Source organism: Crocodylus siamensis, chromosome 1, assembly GCF_052110815.1.
Source record: "Crocodylus siamensis isolate JL-2025a chromosome 1, ASM5211081v1, whole genome shotgun sequence".
Classification (NCBI taxonomy): Eukaryota; Metazoa; Chordata; order Crocodylia; family Crocodylidae; genus Crocodylus; species Crocodylus siamensis.
The window spans coordinates 147,465,601-147,492,576 of NC_143395.1; the positions used below are offsets into that span (position 1 = coordinate 147,465,601).

The window sequence follows — 26,976 nt, forward strand, 5'->3', positions numbered from 1 at the left end:
CAGGACCGGAGGGCGGAAGTAGGCGCGGCGCATGCGCAGAGGGCGGCATGGCGGCGGCGGCGCGGGGCGTGAGGGAGCCGGGCGGGAGCGAGGATGAGGCGGCGTACGACAGCGATGGTGACGCCGACGGCTTCTCGTTGCGCGAGGTGCTGCGCCTGGGCGGGACCAAGGTGAGGGCTCGCGGGGGGGGGCGCGTTCCATCACGTGGCCTTCGACCCCCCTGTCCCCCGCGGTCCGCGCTCCCGGGGTCTGCAGTGGCCTGGGGGGGAGGGACACAGCCCAGCCCAGCCCAGCCCAGCCCAGCCCAGCCCAGCCCTGGCCTCTGCACGGAGTTGGGGGCTGGGGCATTGGGCAGGGAGAGGCTGGTGGTATCGATGACCGCCCGGGCGCAGGGAGCTCTGCGGGGGCCCCGGGCCAGAGGATGAGCGCTCCTGCTCCAGCCCGGCCGGGACCTTCCAGCAGTTGCCCTGGTTTTTTGCTTTGTCTGGCCCCCAGCGTGCTCCTAACCCTGCTAGGCTTGGCGTGTCCTGTTGAACACGATGATTCATAGTTGTTAGGGGCTTACAGATCATCGGGTCCAGCTCCCTGCACGTGGGTGGGAAAGACTGCTGTGACTCCAGCAAGATGGGCATCGAGACTGTTTTTGAAGAGGACCGGAGTGGGTGACTGCACCACCTCTGGGGGAGTTTGTCCCAGACCCATGGCATCTGCACCCCTCTTCTCAGATCCCAGAGCTGCCTGCAGCGCCACGTGTCTGGCAGGACTGAGAACTGCCGTAGAAACACTGCTGTGAGGGCCCTTCCTCGCGGTGTAACAATTCTGTCCTCCCCTGACCCACCCAGGGTCCCTGATATGTTTCACTGCTGCTTTCTTCTTCCTTTGTAGCATTTACGATGGGTGTTTTGATTTCTGTATCCATGTCTGCTCTGTCTCTTGCGCTGCCACTCAGTTTCGAGCTGTTCCCTAGGTTCTCAACCTTTCTAGGCTTTGGGTGCCCCTGCTAGACTCAAGGCTGCCCTTTGAAAATGCCAGCCCTTGGTTTTTGCTCATTTCTCGACTAGAGAAAAATAATAGAGCAGTTCTCCACTTACAAAAGACCTCAACAGTGCAGAATGGTTTTCTTGCTGTGGATTCCAGTTTGAAATCTTTGGATTTATCCTGTGAATCATGTTTGCGTACCTCACAGCACTAAAATTGCATGGCATCCTGTGTCACCCTTGAAAAGATCTCAAGGCATCACAGGGTGCTGTGGTTCCCTGGTTGAGAATTGCTGATTTAGATCTTTTGTAAAAATAATTTTTAATGTGTTTGTGTTGCACGCAGCAAGATTATGTCATGCTTGCTGCTTTGGATGAGACGGAAGAGCTTGTGGACGGTGGGAAGAAAGGAGCAATAGATGACCTGGAGCAAGGTGAATTAGAAGCATTCATTAATTCACTAGGTGTGTTCAAGTACTCAAACAATTTCCTTGTGGTAGAGGAGGAGGAGGAAGAAGGAGGAAAAGAGAAACAGACAAAGAAGGAGAAAGTCAGCAAAAAGGAAAGTGGTGCCTCTTCATTGGAAGGAAAGAAAGCAAATCAAGTCAAAGAAAAGAAAGGCAAAGAGCAGATCAGTGTCAGTAAAGATGGTAAGAAAAAGTCAGCTCCTTGTAGTGACGATCCAGTAGCAAAGAAAGAGAAGCAGGAAGACGTCTTTGAATTTCATGCTAGGCAAGTCTTGCTGATCAAACCTGGGGGAAAGTGGCATGATCTAGAGTATACCAAGGAATTCTCTTCTGAGCAACAAAATCAGGCTCTTGTGTCAAGTTATAAAACTTTAGCCCAAAAGCTGTACCAGCATGAGGCAGAGATGTACAAGAACAAAACAGATCTTCAGAAGGGATCCTCTTCAGCTTGGATGAAAACCGTTGTGTCATCCGGGACGCTAGCTGACAGGATGGCAGCCATGACCCTTCTTATCCAGGACAGTGCTGTCCACTCTCTCCAATTTGTTGAGACCTTGGTGAACCTTATCAAAAAGAAGGGCAGCAGGCGCCAGAGCCTAATGGCTTTGGATACTTGCAAGGAACTCCTTGTTTCAGATCTTCTACCAGACAATCGTAAGCTGTGCACTTTCTCTCAACATCCTTTCCACAAACTAGAGAAGCTATCCAGTGGTAACAGAGACTCGAGGGACAGGCGACTGATGCTGTGGTACTTTGAGCATCATCTGAAGCAATTGGTAGCAGAGTTTGTGCAGACATTAGAATCGCTGAGCCACGATGCTCTGGTGGCAACGAAGGCCCGAGCGCTTGCAGTGGCTTATGAACTTCTCTGTAATAAGCCAGAAGAGGAGAAAGCTCTTCTTGTGCAGCTGGTAAATAAACTGGGAGATCCTCAAAACAAAATTGCCACCAAAGCCTCTTATCTGCTGGAGATCTTACTTCATAAACACCCAAACATGAAAGGAGTAGTGTGTAATGAAGTGGAACGGCTTCTATACCGATCAAACATTAGCGTGAAAGCCCAATATTATGCAATTTGTTTTTTAAATCAGGTTGTCCTCAGCCATGAGGAGAGCGAGCTGGCTAATAAGCTGATAACCCTGTATTTCTGCTTTTTTCGGACTTGTATCAAGAAAAAGGATGTTGAATCTAAAATGCTTAGCGCTCTTCTGACTGGTGTGAACAGAGCTTACCCCTATGCTCAGACTGGTGATGAGAAAGTGAAAGAGCAAATGAATACTTTGTTTAAAGTACTACATCTTGTGAACTTCAGCACTAGTGTCCAGGCCTTAATGTTGCTTTTCCAAGTAATGGACTCTCATCAGACAGTGTCGGACAGATACTATGCAGCACTGTACAAGTAAGTGATTAACTTTTATTGCCTGTTCAACACTTCATTTTGCAAAACGGAAATTGTTATCTAAAAATTTCATTGGAGAAACATATGTATATAATTTGCCTTTAACATCTTTTCCAGTGTTTCATATCTACCTGTCCATTTGTCACATTGCTTCTTGTTGTTTCTTTATATGCTGGAAGAAAATGTCCATTAGTCTTGCAACGCAAGAAGTTGCACTTGTTGTAGCTGCACAGGTCATGAAAACAGAACATACATGTTCTGTATACACAGAATTTATATAACCCTGCCGTTTCTGATTTCCAGTTGCATATTTTAGTCCCATGCTTAAGTCTGAAAGTACTGAATAGTGCCCTCTTCTGTAACTCCTCTTTCAGCTGTCTGATTACTATTTTATCAATGCATTTGCCTAGAAAACTCCATATTATTGCGCTTTGTGCGTCAGGAGGGTGGGTAGAGAGGAGGGGTCCCCTGTGTATATGAAACATTGAAAATCCAGAGATGAGACTATGTTAGAGGTCCTGTGTTACAGAGCCATCCTTTTCTAGACCTCTTGAAAGCATCTTTGCAATCCTTACATGCTACTGCTTTACTCACTAAAGAGAAGCCCTAATTTAACATGGGGCACTAATTTCCTCCTTATTTTTTGTGGGTTACTTGGGGTTTTCAGGGTTTGGGAACCTGAAGTGTAAGGGGATGGGACTCTACATGTGTCTGGTCTGACTATATGGTGATGCTATGAACTACTGCTTTTCTTTCCCCTTTTTAAAACTGTTGTTTCCATTCATTGAGAGTTAGAGTAGCTTACATGGAGGTGAGTCTGTTCTGATATTTGAAAACCAAATTAAATTTTTTTTTTCTGGGGGCGGCGGCGACTGCCTTATCTTCTTCTTTTGCATGGGCCACTTTCTCTATTGAGGCTATCACCTAACAGTTCAAAAAGGTTTTTTGACATTAAATATTATGTGTAAATGTACTTATAGTAGACTTCAATAGCTAGTCAGCATTTACTGTCATATTTTATACTCTTTAGTAAAAATATTAACTGAGATATTTTAGATTTCATTGTGTAATGTAGGTTACCCAGTAGGTTATTGCTGACATTAATAGTAATGTATTTATCTTATGGAGAACTAGAAGGAAGAGTTACTAATAATCATGATCTGTTTTCTGCAGGAAGCTGCTTGATCCAGGGCTAGCACTGTGTTCAAAGCAGTCCATGTTTCTTAACCTTGTGTACAAGTCTCTGAAGGCAGATGTAGTGCTGCGGCGGGTGAAAGCCTTTGTGAAGAGGTTGCTCCAAGTCACATGTGGACAAATGCCTCCGTTCATTTGTGGAGCCCTGTACCTTGTGTCTGAGCTTCTTAAAATAAAACCAGGGCTACGAGTCCAGTTACAGGATCATGTGGTATAACGTTACTTTTAAAAACATTTATTTTTTGTGTTGGTCTTCTATCTACCGTCTTTAGTGTCACTGAAACTTGTTATCTTTCCCATCTCTTCCCTTTTACAAGTGATTCCTATCCCTGGAAACGCTGACTTCCTTAAACATGTGCCTGAATGAGGTGATTGGTGATTTGGCTTTTGCCCTGGCACAAGGTTAGGGTACATGATCTGTTGTATCACAAGGATGTGTACTGCCCCTTAGTAACTGCCTGGATAAGAGCATGCACACATGGGTAGATGAAAAAGAAGTATGCTACCATGGTTTCATTTTTGTCTACTATAGGGTAAAGTAATTGTGGAGCAGCTGATGTATGCTAAATTACCACTATTTTCTTTTGCCAGGCAATTACTTCAGGGGCACCCACCAAGCAGTTATATGTATGGTGAAAAGCAGCATAACACAGGATAATTGTTTTCAATTGATACTCCACTGGCCCATTCGTGACCAAGGGCCATTTTGTTTCTAGATACTGTACAGATGCATAATAAAATACAGTCCTTGCCCCAACCATGCTTCTCTAAATTTATGTTTGTCACTCATTTCCCCTACCCTAACTCCCCACCCGTGTTTCTTCCAGCCCTCCTGTACTCAGTGTCCGTTGCTGCTTGACTCTCAGCTTTTTTCCTTCCATTGTGTCTGGAACAGACTTCCATTTTTGTCATACAAATGCACCCCTCCTTGAAACTTATTTTTCCAGGAGCATATCTTATCTTTGCCTTTTTTCTCAGTCACATCTGCAATCTGCCAGTTCCTAAATGGACTTCCTTCTGATTTTGTTGAAGTTCATAGAAATTTTGTCTTTGACTGTAATGGATAAAGGAGCATGTCTGTAATGGGTAAAAGAACATGTCTTTGTTGTAATCTGTTTGAGCACAAATTGCATCTTTATTCTGTAAAGTAGTGTAAAAGTTATAGCACTTCATATTATATCTAATATTATTCCAGTATCAGCATTATCACTAGAGCTAACTGATCATGGTTTGATCAGTGTCAGCAATTCAGTCTTCACATTTTTTAATCCACATTTTAGACTAGATTATGCCAATTTGTTTGATTTGTTTTAACACAAAACTTACTGGAACAAGCTGCCTGAAAACCCACAATTGAAAGAATGGTGGAACTAAATTCTGTTGGGTGTTTTATAATGTTGTTTTGCTGCCACTTCTTTTGTTGCCCCTATTTACAGTGGTATTTTGATTTTTCTTGGGTCTTCGATGCACCAGTGAAATGATCTGCTTTTTATTGTAATTCGGTTTGCCCTATCCTTAACCTTTTCCTTTGACCAAGGGCTGCTATACTAGCTAGGCTGTAGGGACCAATTTGTTTTCAAACACATTCCAGAAAGTTTAGTAAACACTGTTGGACTTAGTGTCCAGTGTGCTTTGTGTAATGGTACTGAAAAAATTAGTCTTTAGCAGCCTAAGTGTTTTCTAGACTAGTTGGGAAGAATCTCAGAAAGAGGTTGTTTTTTGGTGCCACAATATTTTTTTAGCACTCTGAACCTAAGATAACAATCTTAGGTCCCTGCATATTAAGAGTCTGGTGCTATATTTCAAAGAGTTTTACTTGCCAAGTTTCCCTCCAACTGTTTTAAGTTTTAATAGTGTCTTAAAGCCAGAAGTGACTGTTATTGATGTCGAAGTCAGTCCGTAGTGTAACACAGGCCAGAGAACTTCACCTAGTAATTCCTGCTTCAAGCACAATAACTTGCATAGCATGTATAACTTGCATATTGGCTTAATTCAGTTTATACTCTTGTAGGTCATCTTCAGGGTAATTATGTAAACTTGTCAAACTTGATTTTGTAACAGTGCTGTAAAGAAACAGAGTAATGCTTGAAAGATTTTTTTTTTCCCAGGAGTCAGATGAAGAAGAATGCTTCCATGACCAGGAAGAAGCTGACGAAGAGGAGGAAAGGTTCACAGACGCAGACAAAGAAATGGAAGCTGAAAGAGAAAACATAACAGAACATTCTGTCAAAGATCCAAATTCAGCAACCTCATGGGTACATCATCAGAATATGGGAGGTAGATCAACTTGAAAATCTAAGTCATGTTCAGTTACACTGTTGCCTTTAGCATATTAATCAAGACTCATTGGAAAAAAGAAAGAATTATTTAAGATACTCCTTTTAAAATGTTTCCAAATGAGTGTGATTCAAAGGAGTCAGTCTTCAATTAAGACTTTAGTATCTGAGAATGTATTTAGAATTTCAGTAGCATTTCTGTGTACTTATAAATTTCAGTATGTGGCTTGGTGAAACTTTTAATGCTTTTATTCTTATTAGGTGGAAAGAATTTACATTACTATAATCCATTGCACCGAAATCCTTTATACAGTGGTGCTGATAGTACAAGTCTTTGGGAGCTAAAAAAGGTAAAGTGTTCTTATGAGCGTGTCTCTTTATATATGCAAGGACCAGCTTGTCAAGAAAAACAAATTTCACTTTCTGATTTACTTCTGCTTGAGCTTGCCCTTTAACTCTTGTGAAGTTTTATTTGGATGGGGTAACATTAGGGTAAAGGACATCAGTCATTGAGTTTTAATGATGTTACATATGGTGCCAGTAATTGGGAGGGGGAATTAGAATAATAGTAACACCTTTTCATCCCCTGACATTATAGCTTTGCAGGACATCTTTTTTCCTGCAAAATAAATTGAGACTGTATGCTCCAGTTGTAACATGTTTTATTCTCTGTGATAAATTCTTTAGCTGTTCTTAGGCAGTACAAATCACATTTTTATTAATTCAAAGTGGCTATGATTTATCTAGCAAGTAATTGAATGAGCATCTACATCAGAGGGCCCCTGCAATCAGTGACCCATGTGGAACAGTACCGAGCAAGTTGCATGCTGTGGGCCGCTCATACATCACTCTTCCTGTTATTCAGCTGTTCCAGCAATATTGGAAAACAATATTGGAGGGTGGCTTTTGAGTCATGGGTGGGGATCCACTTCCCTAGATTCTTAGAATAGGGCCATTCCTAGATTCTGGTAAAACATTATGTTGTAGTTGTAGTCAAATGACAGAGGCTTTTCTTCTCTGATAACATGTTTTTTTGTGATGTATACAAATACATGTTCTTTATTTTTGCTTTTTAGCTTTCTGAACACTTTCATCCATCTGTGGCCCTCTTCGCAAAAACGATTCTAGAAGTAAGTGACTTTTTCTATTCTACAGCATGGAATTTAGATTGTGTGTTGGTGGGTTACAAAGAAAGGTGAAAAATTGTTATTAAACTTCCAGGAATAACTCAGGACTTGATGGTCTAGCACGGCTGTCTGCTTTCTGGGGTGTAATGGCACTTGAACACTGCAGGTATAGCTAGAAACTCTGCAACCCTGCATATTCCATTGAAGAAAACATTACTATATCAACAAATTAAATATTTAATCTAACATCTAATTTATTAGTAACATCTAATTAAACTTGCTTGAAAAAGAGTTGGGCACTCCAAAGGAAAGTCATGTATATTGAAAATATAGAACCAATTAACAGCACTTTCACTGCTGCCCTATCTTGGAACTTAAGTTTTGAGGTACATTTTTTTAAAATTATCATTATTTCTTCTGATAGTTTTTTTGGGTTGGCTGTCCTAACCTACTTGTGCTGTGTGAGAATTGTGTTTACTTTGATACGTGCATCTTACCTAAACAGATTTTTTTTAGTTGATAAAGACCTTTAGTGTACTAGCTAAACCGGGGAATCCTGTTGCAGTTGTCCAGGGCTAACGAGGACATTGTAATTTTAAGAAGAAAATAAAACAGACTATAGGAACTAAGCAATTGTGTATTAATTTCATAGGTTCACATAACTAGATGCCCTCTAGCTAGCTCTTTTCTTTTTTTTAAATAAAGTTTAGGATTGTATTCTTGTTTTGTGCCCAAGTTTTGGATGCTATATGAGTACAGTCTGAGTTTTTCTCTTGCAAGGGTGAAATTAAGACCTTAATTTTTTTTTTTTTTTGGCTTCTGTTTTTTCCAGGGCGATTACATTCAGTACTCAGGTGACCCTCTACAGGATTTCACAGTAATGAGGTTCTTGGATCGCTTTGTGTACCGAAATCCCAAGCTTCATAAAGGCAAAGGTGTGAACCTTTCTCTACATTGTAATACTTGATTTTCATTGTTTGATGCATGTAGCACTAATGAAAAAGCAAAATTTAGTAATTTGGACCTATTATGTTTGATTAATTTATTTTACTACAGAGAACACCAGCAGTGTAGTAATGCAGCCAAAGAAGAAACAGTCAATGAATGACGTGAGAAATCTTGCTGGTAAGGTTGTGTTCAAGCAAAAGATTGGGATGGCTCAGGAGTGACATTGTTCCTGGTTATTTTGAGTCTGGACCCCATATTGTGAAAATTATTTCTACTTCACCAAATGTGTATGTGTAACCTGTACCATGCCCATCATTCCTATGGCTGGAAAAATGTGGTAACAGAGGGAGATTTTGTGTGAGCTCCATTTCTTCAGGTGAATATGTATGGCATGTGCACACCTCAGAATTTGAAGCCAGTAACCCATCTTAACAGAAGGGAGTGTGGACTTGAACAGAGAGATTTAATGGTCACAGCTACTTTGACAGTGAAAATTGATACCTGGGAAAATATAGTTAAGGTGCATTCTTCCCCCTAAATAGAAATAATCTTTCAGTCCTTTGCTGAAAGATACTGAGGATAGTTACTATTTCTGCTGATAGATTTCTGTCACTTTTTAGGACTTTTCTTATTTATGCCTTCGACTCTGTTACCTAGCATTACTATGACATGTTAGCGTATAAGGTAGTATTATAATACACAAGGTCTTGTGATGATATGAACATATGGTAGGAATTTTACTTCAGATGGATGACCTTTTTTATTACAGTCATTCGTTTTGGGTTCAAGAAGCAGACTTAGCATTTAAGAATGGAATTGGACAGGTTACGTACAGTAAAAATTTGTAGTTTGTGTAGTATAGTCTGAAAATATGGTGGAATAACACCTGTATGATCAGTTCTTGTGCCAGGCTGTCTGAGTTGTAGAGTATTTAAAGCAAAGGACTCTTGTCGTTCTGATTGTCTGAAACTTGATTTTCACCATCCACTGTCTGAAATGCTTGTTTCCTGAAATAGTTTTACTTTTTTGCTGTGCTTTACCATGCTGAGAGGGAAGGAGAGAGAGAATGAAGTGCTTCTCTCCAGTAATACTTGTCTTCATTTCTGCTCTAAGTTGTTTCCCCCATTGCCATTACAAGGGGAATTTATGCTTCACTTGTTGGATGTTTGAGAGAGGAAAGAGGTTGCAGTTACCTATCCTTTTCTCCGCAGTCCAGTTAGTGCTGGGCTTTGAGAGAGGGATGCTTGATCCTGCCTCTGCTGTACATCTGCCAAATAGCTTTTCTTCATAGACTGCTAATTCCCTTGCTGCTGTGTGAGGGTCACGCTTGTGTGGTGGGTGTGGGAGGTTATAGGGCCCTCTAAATCAGTGGTCTCCAAACTTTTGATTGCACACCCCATCAGTAAAAAATTTTTGAGCACACCCCCCCAATATATGTATATTTATTTATAAATTATATACATGTACTACTGTACTAATATATTATGTACGTTATAAAACATACGCAAAAAAGAAATTAAATCGTCATTGTTTTAACCTCATAATGTGGCTGACAAAGAGCTCGTACTAGGAGTAGAACAAGTGCCAGCTCTGCCATTTTCTTGCTGTTTGTTTGTGCTCGTATTATTGGTATTATCTTCAATCCACGGTTTCTTTGCAGGAATCTTTTTAAGCCACTTGTCCATTTTGTGAGGGTTAGTTTAGTTAAAACTAGATAATATAATCTGTAAATCCACTTAACTGGGCACACGTAAACTGCAATGTGTTGCAGTACGCTGAAAGCGAACAAACGCTTCTTCCCTCAGGATACCATACGTGACACGTGACCATCCGACATGCGGACTGAGTGAGGGCGCCAGTGTCAATCCGTATATTAAATATTAGTAAAGCTTAATTTCTTTCTTATTTTTTTAGATAAAAAATAAAAAGACAAGTTCTAATATTTTCTTCACGCACCCCCTGGGAGTGACTCGCACACCCCACTTTGGAGACCATTGCTCTAAATGTACTTTCTCACAAACATTTTTTTTTTCCCCAAAAATTATACCCATGCTGTGTTAACCCTACTTAGGTATTATATATAAATGGAGGTCTGGGGCGTAGTTGGGGTCCTGTATTCTCATGGTGCGAATAATTCCTACTAGGCTTACCCATACCTAGCACTTTAATGTGTAAACATAGTAAAGAAAGTTAATATTTTAGGAACTGAGAACATTACACTATATTTCAGTTTTTACTTTGTCTACAAAATAAGGTATATCTACTTATAAATGTAATAAAAAGTTGTTCAATTTTCTATGAAACTTTGCCCCATTAGTAAAGCAAAGCATAAAGTCAATTTTCTTGTTTTTTCTAGTCAACAGTAAGGAATTCCTAGCCCATGATGAAAGCAAAATTCCAGTGGATGAAGTGTTTTTCCACAGGTAACAAAATCTTTGTGAATACTCTGAAATTTTTTTTTTTTATGATGTGTCTCAAATTCCAGTTCAAACTTTTGTACTTGTGTACTTTTGTGTACTTTTTAATACCTGTGCACAACAGGTTGATATAATAGATCTCAGGAAAGAACCCAGTTTTTAAAAAATGTAGCTTACATTATCAATAGTAACACAAATTGGCTTTTTCTTCTTTTTTTTTGAAAGTCTAATGAACTTTTAGATCTTTGTTGTGTGCTTAATTTTGTATCATGTTATGTTTTCCTGTTAAGCCAATTTCCATTTCAGGTTGGTTGTACTCCTAACAGTTCTGCTATAGTTGTATTGCAAATATTGCAGGGGAGGTTTTTTATGAAAACAAAAGAAAACAATTTTTTTTACTTGTTTTTTTATTTTTTTTTATTCACAGATTCTTTTCTGTTGGTTTTGGGTTTCACAAGTTATTTTTTTGCTAAGCCTAAAAATGAGTGTCTGTGAGTGAGTGTCTGTAGGAGGCCATGATGTAGTTCTTTGTTCTGAATTTTTGTTGCTCTAGTTCCTTAGGTTGCTTGGTTTGTTTAATGATTGATTGATTTTTATTTTGATTGTAAATTGTGGAATTATTCATTTACCTTTCTTACATAAGTAAAAGCCTTTGTGTTAGAATTTCTTTCAAAGAATGTTTTAAGCAAGCAATGATGGATTCCTTCCTACCCTCTCCCCTCAAATTCTAACTGGTCTAATCAGTTTCAGCCGATTTCAAGTCATGGGAAGGTATTTTGAATTGTAGAACGAGGAAAGTGGGATGCTCCCATGTACAGGGCATTTACCTTTGTTTCTGACATTTTCAGACCATTCTCTTGTTAGTGCAGATGTAGGAGCAGCTTTTGTTGGCACCAGAGGCTTTTCATAAATATTAAAGGGGACCAACTTCAATTCATGCTTCTGTTTTTAAAATAGCAACTACAAGTAACTGAATTGTTACTATAGCTGAAATAGGTTGCCTTTCCTTTTTTTATTTTGTGCACTTTTGAGAATATTAAGTGGACAGTAAAATTTCCTACTCCCCTTCCTCCCTGAACAGGCATTCCCTTCTCATGTATGCATCTTTCATGGAGGAAAATTGTTTAAAAATAGGCAAATGAGATGAACAGAACACACACAGACACACACACACAATTTTTCACTTGGGTACGAGAACTTAAGGCCAACTATGATAACCTAAACTACCTCTTAACTGCTTCCTGTATTTGCTTCATAATATGTGTTGTGTTGTTCAGGTCATTTTGTAGTACACCATGTTCAAGGTTTCACAGTTCACACCAGTAACTAGCCATTTCTGCTTGTATTTATGATGTTGCCAGTTTATACTTTAAGTGAAAAATAAATGGAATTATGACCCTCTGAATTGGGTTCCATGTTTGAAACTATTAACTGATGCTTAAAAGGATAACCGTCAGAATGTGTATATAATGCATATAATCCACGTGGTGGCTTGATTTAAAATCTGTATGTCATAAGAACACATTGTAACGTTGCACGTGACCGCAGCAGACAACTTCTTTACTATTCTAGATTTTATAAAAAGTTTGATAAAGAAAAAGAGAGACGAAAACATCAGGTGGATGAAGAAAGTGTGGAAGATGTGGATGATGACGAGTTTGAAAAAATACTGGGTAAGGTGGTGGTGAAGCACGTGCTCCATTAGTGTTGACAGACCACTGATATTTCACTTCTTGATTTTATAAAGTGTGTACTAAGTATACGTTTAAGCAAATGGCTATATCAAAGCCTTTTCTTTTGGAGTTAGTGGATAGCGTGCTCCAGAATTCAAGCTTGCCTGTGCCTGTTGTGATTATTGTGTTAAATTTGCAGTTTCATATTTTACTTGTGTAATTTAGGCCCATGTATCTGAGAATTGTGTCTAAATTATATCAAAGTACTTATGACCCCTTTTATGTTTTTAGATCCAAGGTACCCTAGTATTCACTCCCTTTAAACTCCTTGAACAGAAGAGTTCTAGGTTTGTGACACGCTCTTCTCAGTTGTGGTGTGCCTTCTCGTACTTGGATCTGTTTCTGTAGTGTATCAGTGACAAAAGAGGCTTTCTGTTTTCCATTATCAGTGCTGTTGGTTTTCTGTTGTGAAGTATGGGTAGTCTTAAACCAGAGACTGCGTAGCTTCGGCAATACTGCCTGTGCAGTGGACGTGGGGGGGTGTGGCCATTGATCGCTAGGCTTGTCTCTCCTTGCCTGTGGTCCCTCTCCCTGGTTTTGAGCAGCAAGGCCATCTCTATCCTGAATCCGGGAAACATCTGTGCATTTTTTTAATGAAAAGACATTTTTACAAAAATTCCCAACCAGCTGTAGTTAAATGAATGTAGGCTAATTGAACAGGTTTCTGTATGAGATTCTTTCATAATGAATCAACAAATATACATAGTGTATGCTTAATAAAACGGATGGCTTACTAAAAATAGTAATGTTAGAGTGATGTTGTAGCCCTGATGGTCCAGGGATTATGCAAGGGACAAGGATTTTTTTGGGTGATACCTTTTATTGGACCCAGCTAAAGGTATCATCCCAATAAAAATCATAGCCTCTTGCATGAAAATAGTAATCCATTTTGCTATGAGCAGTCAGGCTGTATTTTGAAACTCAAAAGAAACATTTTGAAGTTGAATTGTAATAAGAAATTAAAAAGAAATTCCCCTTGCTTTTTCCAGATTCATTTGAGGGTGATAATTACTTTGATGCTGGTCGCCAGGATAACCTTGATTTTGCTGGGTAAGACTCTTTTTCCCCTCTTCTTTCATGGATGTAATGCTGCTTCTATAGTTTTTTTGGGTTTTTTTATTACATGCATCTGAATAAGTTTTTAGGAGACGGTGCAGCCTACCTTGTTTTGCCAAAGGGATCACTATCGAACACAGGGTGATTTCCCCCCCCCCCACCCCCAATTTCCCACTGGACAGAGCAGGCTCAGAAAGCATGCTCACCATGGTTCAGAAAAGCGTGAGACCTTTTACACTTGATTTATGCCATAAAATGACCCAATATGTTCAGTTATCATCTCTGTTTTCACTGTCTGAAGTTTCACAGCCTGACAATGCTGACTATAAATAAATTGGAACAGTGTATTAGAAATGAAATCTGAAATCCAGGACTTTTATCCCATGGTTATAGTTTCAAGTTAAATAACTTAAATCTCAGTAAATTGTTGGCTGCATTAATGATTAAATATCTTACTGTTTAAAACATTTGAAATGTAATCTTAAAGATTAGTACCAAAATTAATTGTTTCCCTCTTCCCCCTCTTTCCTGAGTTTTTATGGCTTTATGTTTATATCAAATCCCCACCCCCCTACCAGAATTGAGTCAGATTATATTCATACTCAAGTTTATCCCCTTTGTTGCCACTTTTTCCCCATCAAAATCCAACCTTATAGTGTTCCCAGTATAGTCAGCTTCCATTCTTTTAATCCATTAAAATGGTACACAGGGTCACTGCTTCCCTCTCCCCCACAAATACAGTGTTATAGATGCTATACTTTCTGAGGCTGTCTCCTGTGGAAAAAGATTCTGAAAGTGAATTGAAATGCATGGATATTTTTTAAAACTCCATTAATACTGGAATGATACTTGAATGCATTTTCCATACTTGTCAGTTCATTGAAGTGGTCTGTGTTTAAACTTCTTTGTAACATTGCTTAACTTGTCAGTAAAGTGCTCAGAGCTAAGACTGATGTTATTTGTTAGTATCTGTGGATACTGCGAGTCTAAAGTACAATTATGTATTTTAGCAATGTTAAAAAGCAGCCCAAAGGTGGTAAGAAGCACAAAGGAGGGGAGGAATCCAATGCTGACTGGGAAGATTCTGATGACCAAGGTGAATTCAGTGAGCTGGATGATGAAGAAGTCTCCCTGGGGAGTATGGAAGAAGACTTTGGAGAAGATATAGATGAAGAAGGAGGTGCATTTATGGATGTCACAGGTGATGAAGGTAGGTTAACAGCCATCACCAGGATTGAAGATGGACAGGTCAGTGCTTTCATGTCATGTGCCTAGATTAGGTAGTTTAAATCTAGAATTAGGTCCTTAAGTAGCCTGCTTTTTGGGGGTGCTGAGCAATTCAGCAGCTATCACTGAAGTCCCTCTTTGTCTGAGGTGATTCTAGCAGTGGTGGGAACTGCCAGCATTTATTGCTTATGGCAATAAGACTTATTTTGTTTAGGAGCCCAAATCAGGGAGTAGTTGTCTGGAGTTAGGTACCTGGTTTTGAAAACTTTAGTTCAGATACTTTGTAAACAAGTGCCGTCATTCTCTGTAGTTTAGAAACACCAGCACCAAAAAGTTAGACCATCACAAAACACTTGGGAAGGAGTAGAGAGAAATCTTTCAAGGAGTTTGGAAAAGCTCTCAATTTTAAGCAAGCATTAAGCTACTTTGCATTTATTAAATTATTTCCTAATTAGTTTTAGACCATTTACCTTCTTTAAGTTGGTAGCTCTTAAGTAATGATTTTTCAATCAATGTTTTTAATTTTTAAAAAAGGCTATACATGTTGAGAAGACAGGGAAGTGATCATGAACAGAACCAACTTGTTTAGGTGGACATTAGTAAATTGATATTTTTATGTGGGTGCTGTTACATAATGTGCCAGCTTGTTTGTTGAGCATGCCACCAGTTTACATAATTTCATATATTTAATAAACTTATTTCATTGAATTTCATATCAAGGGTGGCTGAGATCAGTGTTTGTTACTCCTTTTCCGTATTGCTGATACTAGAAAAAGAGCAATACAAAATGTCAAGAAAAACTTGGTATTTCTCATGTTTTCTGTGGGTTTATACTAAAATTTGACCATGGGTATGGTTATTATAATGTTTGCTTCGGGGAATATTAACATATATTTGCGTAAATGGGAGTTAAAATACACGTTGGTATTCAAATAGTGATCTGCGTGCTTTTCCTTGATGATAGATGTAAACAGTGAAGATCAGATCAAGTCTGTCACCACTAAAAAAGGCAAAAGGAAGAAAGATACAGATTTTGCTGGATCATTTGAAGGTAGGAAAATTATATTTGCATTTTGTGTTTGAGAAGGGTTAATACAAACATACATCGGGGAAACTGGTCGAATCACAACTAGTTTATTGGAGTGGGGGATTAGTGCACTCTGGAAAGGTGACTTCAAATTTCACTTTAGTTAAAAATGAAAATGAGCATTTCGCTCTCCTCCCCATCGTTAATCTGGTCATTTGGCAGAATCCAGTATCGCTTTCTCCACCTGGAAGGCTCTGGATTGGAGTAGCAGGGTCCATTACAAGTTAATATTCAGTTAGCAGGTATCTGTAGAGAAATGTGTGTTTATACTTGGCCACACTGGAGAGACCAGAAATTTGGGTAATCAGTTCACAGTATTTCATGCAGAATTCTTCAAAAAGGAAAATTCTTGGATTCCTTAGTAGCAGCCCGCTGCTAGTATAAAAGCAAAACTTAAGTATGCTGTAAAAGTAGTTTGCAGTTTAGGCTTTGACATTTTAAGTAAACAGATGGGGATATTTCCTCTTTTCCAGTCCCTTGCCCAGTAACCTCAGAACACTCTTATTTTGATCTTAAAAACAATCTGCAAGTCCCTGCCCTTTGTTCCTACTTTGTGGACCATCTACATGTGCATTAATGCACCTTTATGGTGCATTAAGGTTGGTACCTGTTATTACCAATAAACTTAATGCACTGTAAGGACACCCATGCATGGTAGCACTGGCACATGCTTTTTAGGTGATGCTAATGCACACTGGCTTTTGCTGAGATGCGCTAAGGCACAGTAGAATTAGTCTACTGCACTTTTAGCATCTTGTGTAGCTCCATCCCGTGATATGTAAAGGTAGTTTATGTAGGGATTATTGTGTGCACACAAGTGTTTTTTAAATTCTTCTTATTATGTTAAAAAATTAGGTTTTGCTGCTCTGGAAGATCGTGATGACTTTAAAGCAAAAGGCAAAAATCACAAGAATCAGGACAGTAAGAATTATGAGCAATCAGAAGGGATTTTTAATTATTTAATTCTTCCATGCTTATACCCCTTATCCTAAATTGTCACTGATGTTTATTAAAATACAAAGGCTGTAGAAACAGATGAAATTCAGGGAAGACTGGAGTTGACATTCCCTATATTTTGAATGTTTTAAGAAAAATAGAATAGCATGCAAAGGGTAAAAGTAAAACCCTTCAAACTAGCCAGTCTGAATTAGAAAATATCAAATCCTGATATAAACAGACTACGTGCCAAAAGGCATTTTAAGCTTTTCAAATTCTTTGAATTGCCCCTGTGTATTCTTGAGGCAGTCCTTTTGTGGGAAAGCTTTTTTGGTACAAAATCCTTTATCTGCAGTCACCCATCTCTGAGAAACTGCTCCTCTGGACTCTCTTATGTTAAACTGTATAGGTTTTGAACCCCTCTGTGCATTTCTTTACAAACAAACATGTACCCCTCTGCACAAGCAGACTCTTCCTCATGAGCACTTCTTTCTAATAATACTCCATGCAAATGTTACATCCTTTCTGAACTGATTGATAGAACCAGTGTCCCCTCCAGGCCTGTTTCTGCTGCAGCGCTGATTTAGAAATTGACCAGTTAAATTAGCGACCGCTAGGTTGAAGGACAGCTCTAGGCAGCTGATGATGCATCTGCAATAACATGCAGGTGTTTATATAAAATGTGTGTGCATATTGGATGATATCCCTGTTTCCTAACTTTTATTCTGTTCCATGATTATGCACTTTACAGAATAGCACCACGCTATTACTGTTAGTACCAAACAGTTAAGAAAATCTATTTGCATGTGTACTAAGTACAATATACATAGTCAATTAAACTTTTGATAAGAAATCTACTTAAACCTACCACCTTTGGTTCTAATTACAGATAACAAAAAAACCCTGCAACCTTTTTAAGGTTATGTACGTGGTGACTAGTATAACTCAGAATTTTACCTGATAACTTTTTTTTCCTTATTCAAAGGATCAAAACAAGGAAAGAAAAGAAAACTCAAAGATGCTGGCATGCTGGCTGCTGCAGAAGAGGTAAGTGTGATTAACACTTAAGAAAAAATGTTGATTTTATATTTTGCCTTAATATTTCTTTCCCTAAACAAAATATTATTTTGCATTCTCTCTCTCTAAAGTTTGGCTACCTGCTGGATGAAAACATTGGGTCCCAGTTTGACAATATTGGCATGAATGCAATGGCTAACAAAGATAATGCAAGTAAGTACATTCTATATTTTGTCCTTTAAGTATGTGCACGATATTCAACACCCCCCCCCGCCAGTGTTGGTGTAGAGAAGAGATGTCAAACATAAAGCGTGCAGGCATAGGTGATTTTGACATTTCTGGTATAGATGGAACAAAACCACAAACTGCCTCAAAAGATTGTTTGACTGTCTCAATTTCAAAACTAGATTTGGTCTGTTCATTGAGATACAAAATACCTGTGCCTAGTTAAAAAAAAACCCCCAACCTTCTAACAGCAGGTCTTCCAATGTTACATTTCTGCTCAAACTTAAATAGGGTTAATGGAAGCGAAAAAATATGTGAAAAGCAGTTCTAAAATCTGAATATCTGCAGCAGGCCTGGGATGTTTGGGCATAGCATGGCATTAATCTGTATAACTAAAACAAATCTTGAAATACAAAAAAAGGCATAGTTCACACTTTATTGACATTTTCTATACATAGCTCAATTATTAGCCAATACATGATTGACTCAGATTTCACATCGTGTTCATAAGTAGTAATTATACACCAGCTGCACTGACATCTCATCTACTTTCTCTTCTCTGGTAGGTGTCAAACAACTCAAGTGGGAGATGGAGCGTGACAGATGGCTTCAAAACAGAGATGTGAAAAGTATTATCAAGAAGAAAAAGCAGTTCAAACACAAAGGGCTGAAAAACAAACCTAAAAGCAAAAAGTCAAGAAAATAAATCATATACTTTATTATGGACCTTTTTAAACCAAGTCCCAGACTTCATTTCTACTTACATCTACTCTTCACGGCTAAGCCATTCCATTTCGTCTCTCTCTCTAATGCCATAGTATCCACCTGCCTCTTGGAATATGTAATAAGCTGAAAAATAAGTAAAAGGTATTTGTAGCGCCTGGGTGACAGAATGCAGGTGGAGTTTTGAGCTAATTTTCTAAGTTTCCCTAACTTTAAAACACAAGTTTTAAAATTTTTTCTAAAGTTTTCTAAATGTTAAGTAGTAATGCAAAAGCAGAGAATAATTCACTTTCAGGAGTGAGATACAAGAGTCTTGCTGCATTTCAGTCTTCTAGTTCAGGGGTTGGAAACCTGTGGCCCATGAGCTGTATCCAAGCTGCAGCAGCTCAGAATATCAGCACTCCAGGACAGTTTGGGGAGCACAGGGGTCATTCCCTGGCTCCTACTGTCTGTGTCTTTCCATCTGCTCCTTCTGCTGAATTCCCAGGTCTTGCTGCTCTGCTCCTACAGTGAACTTTAACCCTTCCCATTACTGTCAGCCACCTGAATTGGTGGCAAGGGTGGCAATTCAGACAGTCAGAAACTAGAGATTTGTAGTCTGCGGCAGCATTCAAAATGGCAAATCATGATGGCCTGTGGCTACAAATAGCCACCAACCTGTCGTATAGGTGGCAGCAAGTAACTTACCTTCCAGCATGTACGGAAATACCTTGTGCATTTTACGCCTGAAATCTGACAAAACAAGAAAAAGTTACAAACTCCTTTTTCTGAAGTTTAGGTGGTCAGTTACTAATCAAAAGTACTTGTTCTTATATTTTTTAAACATCCCTTCCTTTAAGCCATGTCCCAGGTACTTTGAATATTGTTACCTCAAGTTAATTACAGCTGTGTTGAAAGGGAAGTCCTTGAGGTATTGGGTTAGATCCCCATTATTAAATACATAAGCTCCTCTTCCAGACTGCTGTTTCCCCTCACTGGCCCAATTCCTTTGTCAGTTCCCACTGAGGCTGAGAAACCAATTCCAACCTCTCACAAACCTGTCTCTCAAGCTGCCCTGTTATCCCTTAAACCAGAGATGCTCAACCCCTGACCCACACGCCAGACCTGGCCCCTATGGTCATGTCAGGCAGTACACAGAATGAGGCTGAAGTTGGTTCCTTATTCCCAGTTCCTGGTTCCTTTTTCAAAGCTAATCTAGACCCAATAAAAACTTTTTATCAATAAATTCCTCATCCTAAATAAAGAGAACTTTATTAGCTATACAAACATACTAATTAATATGTAAAATAATATTCCACATCAAGTACAGAGCCCTAAATGCAGGTCAGATTAGGATGGGATTATGGGGCAAAATATTTCTTGGGCCACCCCAGATTTCATGGCAATGCCACTGGGGAACTGTCCCAAACAACCCTGCCACAGTCCCGCCTGACCCAAAGCAAAGTTTGGCTGTGCCAGGCTGCCAACTAACAGCCCCCATGCCTACTGTACTAAGTATAATGGCTTGAATAAGGCACTGGCATTCAGACTGGGATTATGGCTAGAAATTCTGCTTGGGCCAGACATCAGAATACCTCTGTGCCACCCAGGGACTGTCCTGGACATCTGTGACCAGAGACTTGTCCAGCCCAAAGCGTGGTTTGGCACTGCCAGGCTGCCAACAGACAGCACCCTAAATGCATGGAACTGAATAAGGAATTGGATTTTGGACTGGGATTATACCAAGAAATCCTTCTTGGGCCACTCCAGACCATGTCTCTGTGCCACCAGGGGACACTTCTGCACATCTCTGACCAGAGACTTGCCCCACTGAAAACGCGGTTTGGCCATGCCAGGGTGCCACCTAACTACCCCAGCCACTGTGCTAAGTATATGGAACCAAATAAGGAATTGGAATATAGGCTAGGATTATACCCAGAAATCCTCAGGCCACCCCAAAGTGCACCTCTGGCACCAGGGGATACTCCTGGACATGCCTGGCCCAAAGCACGGTTTAGCCCCTCCAGGTTGCCAATTGACACCACCCGGGCCACTGTGCTAAATGAATGAACCTGAATAAGGAATTGGATTTTGGTCTGGGATTATACCCAGAAATCCTTCGTGTATCACTGAGGAACTCTTGTAGACATCTCTGAAAAGAGACCTGCCCAGCCCAAAAGGCTATCTGACAGCCCCCAGCCACTGTTCTAAGTATAATGGCTTGAATAAGGAACTGTTTTGGGGGCTGAGATTAGAGATGGAAGTCCTTGTTGGCCACCCCACACTATGACTCTGGCACTGGGTGATTCTCCCAGGCATCCCTGACCAAAGTATTTTTTGGTCCAAAGCACAGTTTGGCTCTGCCACGCTGTCAACTCGGAGCACCCCGCCCACCCCAAGCAACTGTACTAAGGACAATGGCTTGAATAGGGAACTCACGGGACTTAGAAAAATTTCGCGGCGTCGCGAGGCGGCGGTTGACCTGGGCCCTCCAGCGCTGCCCGGAAGTCCGTATGAGGTCGTTTTTGAACGCGGCATCCGACCCTTGGATCCAGAAGGGCGGACACTTTGGGCAGTTCACCCCGGTGGGGGGGCCGGGTGCCACCCACTCCAAACTCCTAACTCTTTTTGGGCTGGGATTAGAAATGGAAATCCTTCTTGGCTACCCCACGTCACACCTCTGTGGCACCAGTGGACTCCCCTGAACATCCCTGACCAGAGCCTTGCTTGGCTCAGAGCACAGTTTCTTCATGCCATGCTGCTAACTGCAGTCCCCATATCCATTAACATAATAAAAGGCTTAGTCTGGCTGTCTGTATGTCTGTCTGTAATGCTTTTAGCCAGCTGCGCATGCGCCCCCGAGAGGGCTGGTAGCAACTGGCTGGGTGGCACATGCTGTGTGGCCCCAAATCTGCACTGCTGCCAGGGAATTTTGGCAGTGGGGGACGTGCCCCAGCCATCTGAGCAGCCAGGCTGCCCCTGTCTTCCTGCCTGAGGGCCAATGGGGTAACATGGTGGTCGCCTGTCCTGGATGCCCCCCCTGGACAGCTGGCAGGGACAGGGAGGTAGGCAAACACAGGCCAGGAAGACCCAAAGTGGCTGTGGGGGGAAGGAGGGGAGGGGTTGGACCTGAAGTGGCAGGGAGGGGGTGTGAGTGGGACCAGACTGAAGTGGTGGGAGGGAGGAGGGGATTGGGGTCAGACCCGAAGTGGTGGAGGGGGGGATGGGAGTGGCTTGGGGTCAGACCTGAAGTGGTGGGACGGAGATGTGGGTAGAGCAGGGTGGGGGCAGTGGGGCCAGTCGCGGGGCTCCATACCCGTGCCCTCCTCCCTACTCCCCATCATTCTTGATGGGCAATTTACTAGTACTAAGTATATTGGCTTGAAAAAGGAACTGGGTACCACTGTTTCCCTTTTCTCTTGTAATAAACTTCTTTTAACATCTGCTAGTGAGTGAGCCACCCCCATTCCCCATGAAATGCCAGGCCAGTTACTGGTGAAAGGGAGGTTGGGGCACCTTAACCCCAGCTCTCACCTTTGGGTGGGTCAGGTGATAATGGAGGTAGAGGGGGCCAGGCACAGCTACGGCCACCTGAGCCTACCCAAGGAGGGAAGTCCCAAGACCCTGAGTAAAGGGGGAGAAGAAATAGAGGTCTGAGAGCCCAGTACACATACAGACCCTGAGTGTTACCCTGAAAAGGGCCCTGAGTGTGCTTAGACCCAGTTGGGTAATTGGCTGGCCACTACTCTGGTGAGGGTCGCGGGAGACACCCAACAGACCATCTGTCTGCCTCCCAAGGAATGGACTAGCTAAGCCTATGGCCAAAGGGTGTTTGCTCCGAGAGAGCTAGGCAGCATAAATTGTTGACGCGAGAAAGAGACCCTGTGAGAAGGTGGAGTGAGGCCCGAGTGAGAGGCGAGCGGTATGACTGTGTGACTAAGGCCTGACAGCATGGCCTAAGCATGGGACATGGTAACATCTGGATGCCATCTGCGAGGGTTGGGCCGCAGCATAGGGGAGGTACAGAGCTGCGGACACCCCCAAATATTGGGGTGCAATAATGGGCAGCCTTCCGCCTTATTTAACAGCTTATTATTATTAACCAACAAGGCATGGCGCACAAGACAGGTGGGCAGCATGCCCAGAGGCAGGTGGGACACTAGCTGCAGGTAGCAGGGATACCCACTTTGCCACACAAGCCATTGTCCTTAGTATAGTTGCTGAGGGTGGGGGGGGGTGTGCTCTGAGTTGACAGTGTGGCAGAGCCAAACCACACTTTGGGCCACGCTCTGGTCAGGGATGCCTGGGAGAATCCCCCAGTGCCACAGAGTCATGGAGTGGGGTGGCCCAACAAGGACTACCATCTTTAATCCCAGCCCCCAAAACAGTTCCTTATTCAAGCCATTATACTTGAACAGTGGCTGGGGGACTGTCAGATAGCAGCCAGGCACAGCCAAACCGCCTTTTGGGCCGGGCAAATTTCTGATCAAAGATGTCCAAGATAGTCCTCTGGGGGCACAGAGGTATGCCATGAGGTGGCCCAAGAAGGATTAGTAGCTGTAATCCTAGCCCAAAAGCCTGTTCCTTATTCAGATCCATATATCTAGCACAGTGGCTGGGGTGCTGTCAGTTAGCACCCTGGCACAGCCAAACCACCTTTTGGGCAGGGCAAGTCTCTTGTCAGACAGTTCCCCGGTAGTACAGAGATAAATCAAGGAGTAGCCCAAAAAGGATTTCTAAGTATAATCCCAGTCCAAAAGTCCTTATTTAAGACAATGCATTTCATAGAGTGGGACTGGGGAACTGTCAGTTGGCAGCCTGGCACCACCAAGATGTGCTTTGGTCCGGGCAAGATTCTGGTTAGAGGCGTTCAGGAGAGTGGCCCGATGCTGCAGAGTCATGGCATGGGGTAGCCCAAGAAGCATTTCCATCTCTAATCCTAGCCCATCAACCAATTCCTAATTCAAGATCATATACTTAGCACAGTGGCTGGGATGCCATCTGTTGGCAGCCTGGTATGGCCAAACCGCGCTTTGGGCCAGGCAAGTCTTTATTCAGGGATGTCCAGAGGCATCCCCCTCATGGAGCAGAGGTGTGGTTTGCAGTGGCCCAAGAAAGATTTCTGGGTATCATCCCAGCCCATAATCAAGTTGCCTATTCAGTTCCATACACTTAGCACCCAAGCCACCATGCTGTCAGTCGACGGCCTGGTATGGCCAAACCGCATTTTAGGTTGGGGAGGTCCATGGTCAGAGATGTCCAGAAGTGTCCCCTTGCGGCACAGAGACATGGCCTGGGGTGGCCCAATCACAGAATCATAGAAGTAGGGTAGGAAGGGACATTGTAGATCTTCAAGCCTGACCCCCTGCCTGGGCGGGAGAAAAACTGGACTCAAACGAGTCCAGCCAGACAGGCAGCAAGCCTCTTCTTAAAGACCCCCAGGGTAGGAGCCAGGACCACTTCCCTTGGAAGTTGGTTCCAGCTCCTAGCCGCCCTAACTGTGAAGTAGTTCTTGGGGATGTCTAATCTAAACCGACTCTCCAATAACTTGTGTCCGTTATTCCTTGTCATGCCAGGGGGTGCTAAGGGAAACAGTGTCTCTCCCAACCCCTTCTGGCCCCCCCTAGTGAATTTATAGACAGTCACCAGGTTCCCCCTCAGCCTCCTCTTGTGAAGCCTGAACAGGTTTAGGTCCCGCAGTCTTTCATTGTAGGGTCTGCCCTGTAGTCCCTGGATCATGTGGGTGGCCCTCCTCTGGACCCTTTCAATGTTGTCCATATACCCAAGAAGGATTTCTTGGTATAATCCCAGTTCCTTATTCAGTTCCATATATTTAGCACAGTGGCTGGGATGCTGTCTGTTGGCAGCCTGGCACGGTCAAAATGCACTTTGGGCCGGAGAAGTCTCTGGTCACAGATGTCCAGGACAGTCCCCGGGGGGCGCACAGGTATTCTGATAGGTGGCCCAAGCAGAGTTTCTAGCCATAATCCTAGCCTGAATGCCAGTTCCTCTATTTAAACCATTATATACTTAGTACAGTAGGCATGGGGGCTGTTAGTTGGCAGCCTGGCACAGCCAAACTTTGCTTAAGGCCAGGTGGGACTATGGCAGGGTTGTTTGGGACAGTTCCTCAGTGGCATCGCCATGAAATCTGGGGTGGCCCAAGAAATATTTTGCCCCATAATCCCATCCTAATCTGACCTTCATTTAGGGCTTTGTACTTGATGTGGAATATTATTTTACATATTAATTAGTATATATGCATAGCTAATGAAGTTATCTTTCTTTAGGAATTCATTAATAACAATTTTTTCTTGGGTCTAGATTAGCTTTGGAAAAGGAACCGGGAATAAGGAACCAGGAATAAGGAACCAACTTCAGCCCCATGTACACGAATTTGTGGAGAGCCTCACTTTCTTGGGTGCCAGACTGGGTGTGTGGCCATATTCCAGCAAACAGGGGCCCCACAGCCTGGTCCCAGGTGGGTAGAGGCAGTGTGAGGGTCTGTTTTGGTAGCCATGTTCCCTCACAGCCTTAACACATCAACTTTGCTCCCGGCAGTGTTACACCAGCTAGCACTGGCTTACATGCTATAACACGGGTTGTGCATTGCAGCTGCACGCTGCCTTGCTGTTCCTCAGGTGGCCTGTGGCAGTGGGTTTCCCCAGCTGGAGCCTCTCTGCAGTGCCTGGTTCATTCCAGCAACTACGGTAGGACGCCTACTGTATTCCTTCAAAGACAAGCCTCACGCTTTACATCGAACGTAAGACACCCCACAAGAACATGGATACCTCACTCCGCGCATGCGCACGCAGGGGCGCCCTGAGGGGGTGACATTAGAAGCGCGGAGCGCAGCCGAGGCACGGAGCGGCTGTGCGCCTGCGCCAAAAACCAACGTTCTGGGCACAGCGAAGCACTGCGTAGAGTGGTGAGGCAGTGCGAGCACCCTCCCCACCCGGGCGTTACCTTGGCTTTCGTTTATGCGCCAAAAGGTTCCGACGGTGGCGCAGACCGCGGTCGTGTTCAGCACCACCAACACGCGGAACACGTTCTGGGCAAAGGGATCCATAGCCCAGAGCGAGCGGCCGCCCACGTGTATCGCGTATGACCCCACGACGCAGAAACAGAGGGCGGCCAAACTACCACTCCAGGCTCCCTCCCCTCAGCTCCTTAAACCGCATCCGCTTCCCCGCCCCGCCGCTACTGCGCAAGCGCAGCGGCTCTTAGAGAGCCCGAGGCCATTGGGCGCAGGCGCAGTTCGCTTTGCTTGGGGCGGGGTGGGCGGTCAGCTGTTAAAGAACGCGGATGGTTATCGCAGTTGCATAAACGTTTTCGCTTTGTTGGTCCCGTCCATTGTGGTGTCAGGAGCCATGTCTAGACCCAGAGCCCCAGGAGGGGATTCCTCCTTCCCCTTCCTGCGCTCTCTGCTGGGAGGCCGGAGGCTTTCTCCGGGAGGTGCGGTCCGCGGTGGAGTTGTGGCACCAGCTCCGCCGTGCCTTGTTGGCTGGGGACTAGGAACCTGACTTTGGGGAGGGGGGTGAGCAAACTGGGCTAATTTAGTTTGGAGGGGAGAGACTGGGGGATGGGGATGGGATACAAAGACTGGTTACAAAGAAGATGGAGCTAGCCCGGGGTGGGCAAATTATGGCTCGTGGGCCGGATTTGGCCCAACTGATTGGATCTGGCCCAAGCTGCCCCAGCAGTACTCCTCTTGGGGCTGAGCTCCACCAGCCTGTGCCTAGGGCAGCTAGCACCACGCTCCTGCCAGCCCCTGCTACAGTGCACTGTGGGGCTGCTCCCAGTATGCCTGCAGCCACCCATGTGCAGCCTGGCTCCCCTCACCTCCACTGGCTCCTACTATACTGCTCCCGGCAGCAGGCAGTGCAAGGAAGCAGTGATGGCTGTGGGGATGTGTACTGGGCACAACACACTCAGCCACACGGGAGGGAAGCTGCAGATGGGTGGCTCCTGCCCCAGCACTCAGGGACCCAGCACCCCGCTGCCTTCCGCCCACTTGGCCACCCACAAGGGGCTGCTTCTGGTGCCAGGCAAGTGGAGTGGAAGGCAACTGGGAGCTGGACCTGCAGCCCTGTGGACTGGGGCAGGAGTCACCTGGCTGCAGCTTCCCCTGCCTGAAGTGGCACAGCAGGGGCAGGAGGAGGAGAAGCTACTGGAGACAAGGGCAGCT

General features: G+C 43.1%; 2 protein-coding genes across 5 annotated transcripts; one reads left to right on the forward strand and one right to left on the reverse strand.

Annotated features, from left to right (window-relative positions):
* Positions 1–14: 14 nt before the first annotated feature.
* CEBPZ (CCAAT enhancer binding protein zeta) lies at positions 15–18,792 on the forward strand. Its single transcript, XM_090045148.1, has 16 exons — positions 15–170; positions 1,324–2,843; positions 4,017–4,248; positions 6,146–6,314; positions 6,575–6,663; positions 7,390–7,443; positions 8,273–8,375; positions 8,497–8,565; positions 10,745–10,811; positions 12,378–12,478; positions 13,528–13,588; positions 14,605–14,804; positions 15,786–15,872; positions 17,830–17,891; positions 17,993–18,074; positions 18,653–18,792. Exons 1-16 carry the CDS (start codon positions 48–50, stop codon positions 18,790–18,792), a joined length of 3,159 nt encoding a protein of 1,052 aa, XP_089901274.1. The 5' UTR covers positions 15–47.
* On the reverse strand, positions 5,139–25,989 carry LOC149873459 (protein CEBPZOS-like). Of its 4 annotated transcripts, none has more exons than XM_090045176.1 (4): positions 25,755–25,988; positions 19,497–19,541; positions 18,851–18,935; positions 5,139–6,233 (listed from the first exon to the last, which is right to left on the reverse strand). In XM_090045176.1, the coding sequence occupies exons 1-3, from the start codon at positions 25,855–25,857 to the stop codon at positions 18,853–18,855; spliced, it is 231 nt and encodes a 76-aa protein (XP_089901302.1). In that variant the 5' UTR covers positions 25,858–25,988; the 3' UTR covers positions 5,139–6,233; positions 18,851–18,852. The 4 variants fall into 4 exon arrangements, with proteins under 4 accessions (XP_089901302.1, XP_089901311.1, XP_089901294.1 ...); XM_090045185.1 differs by lacking the exon at positions 5,139–6,233 and adding an exon at positions 15,932–16,154 and having other exon boundaries at positions 25,755–25,989; XM_090045168.1 differs by lacking the exon at positions 5,139–6,233 and adding an exon at positions 18,509–18,693.
* Positions 25,990–26,976: the final 987 nt, after the last annotated feature.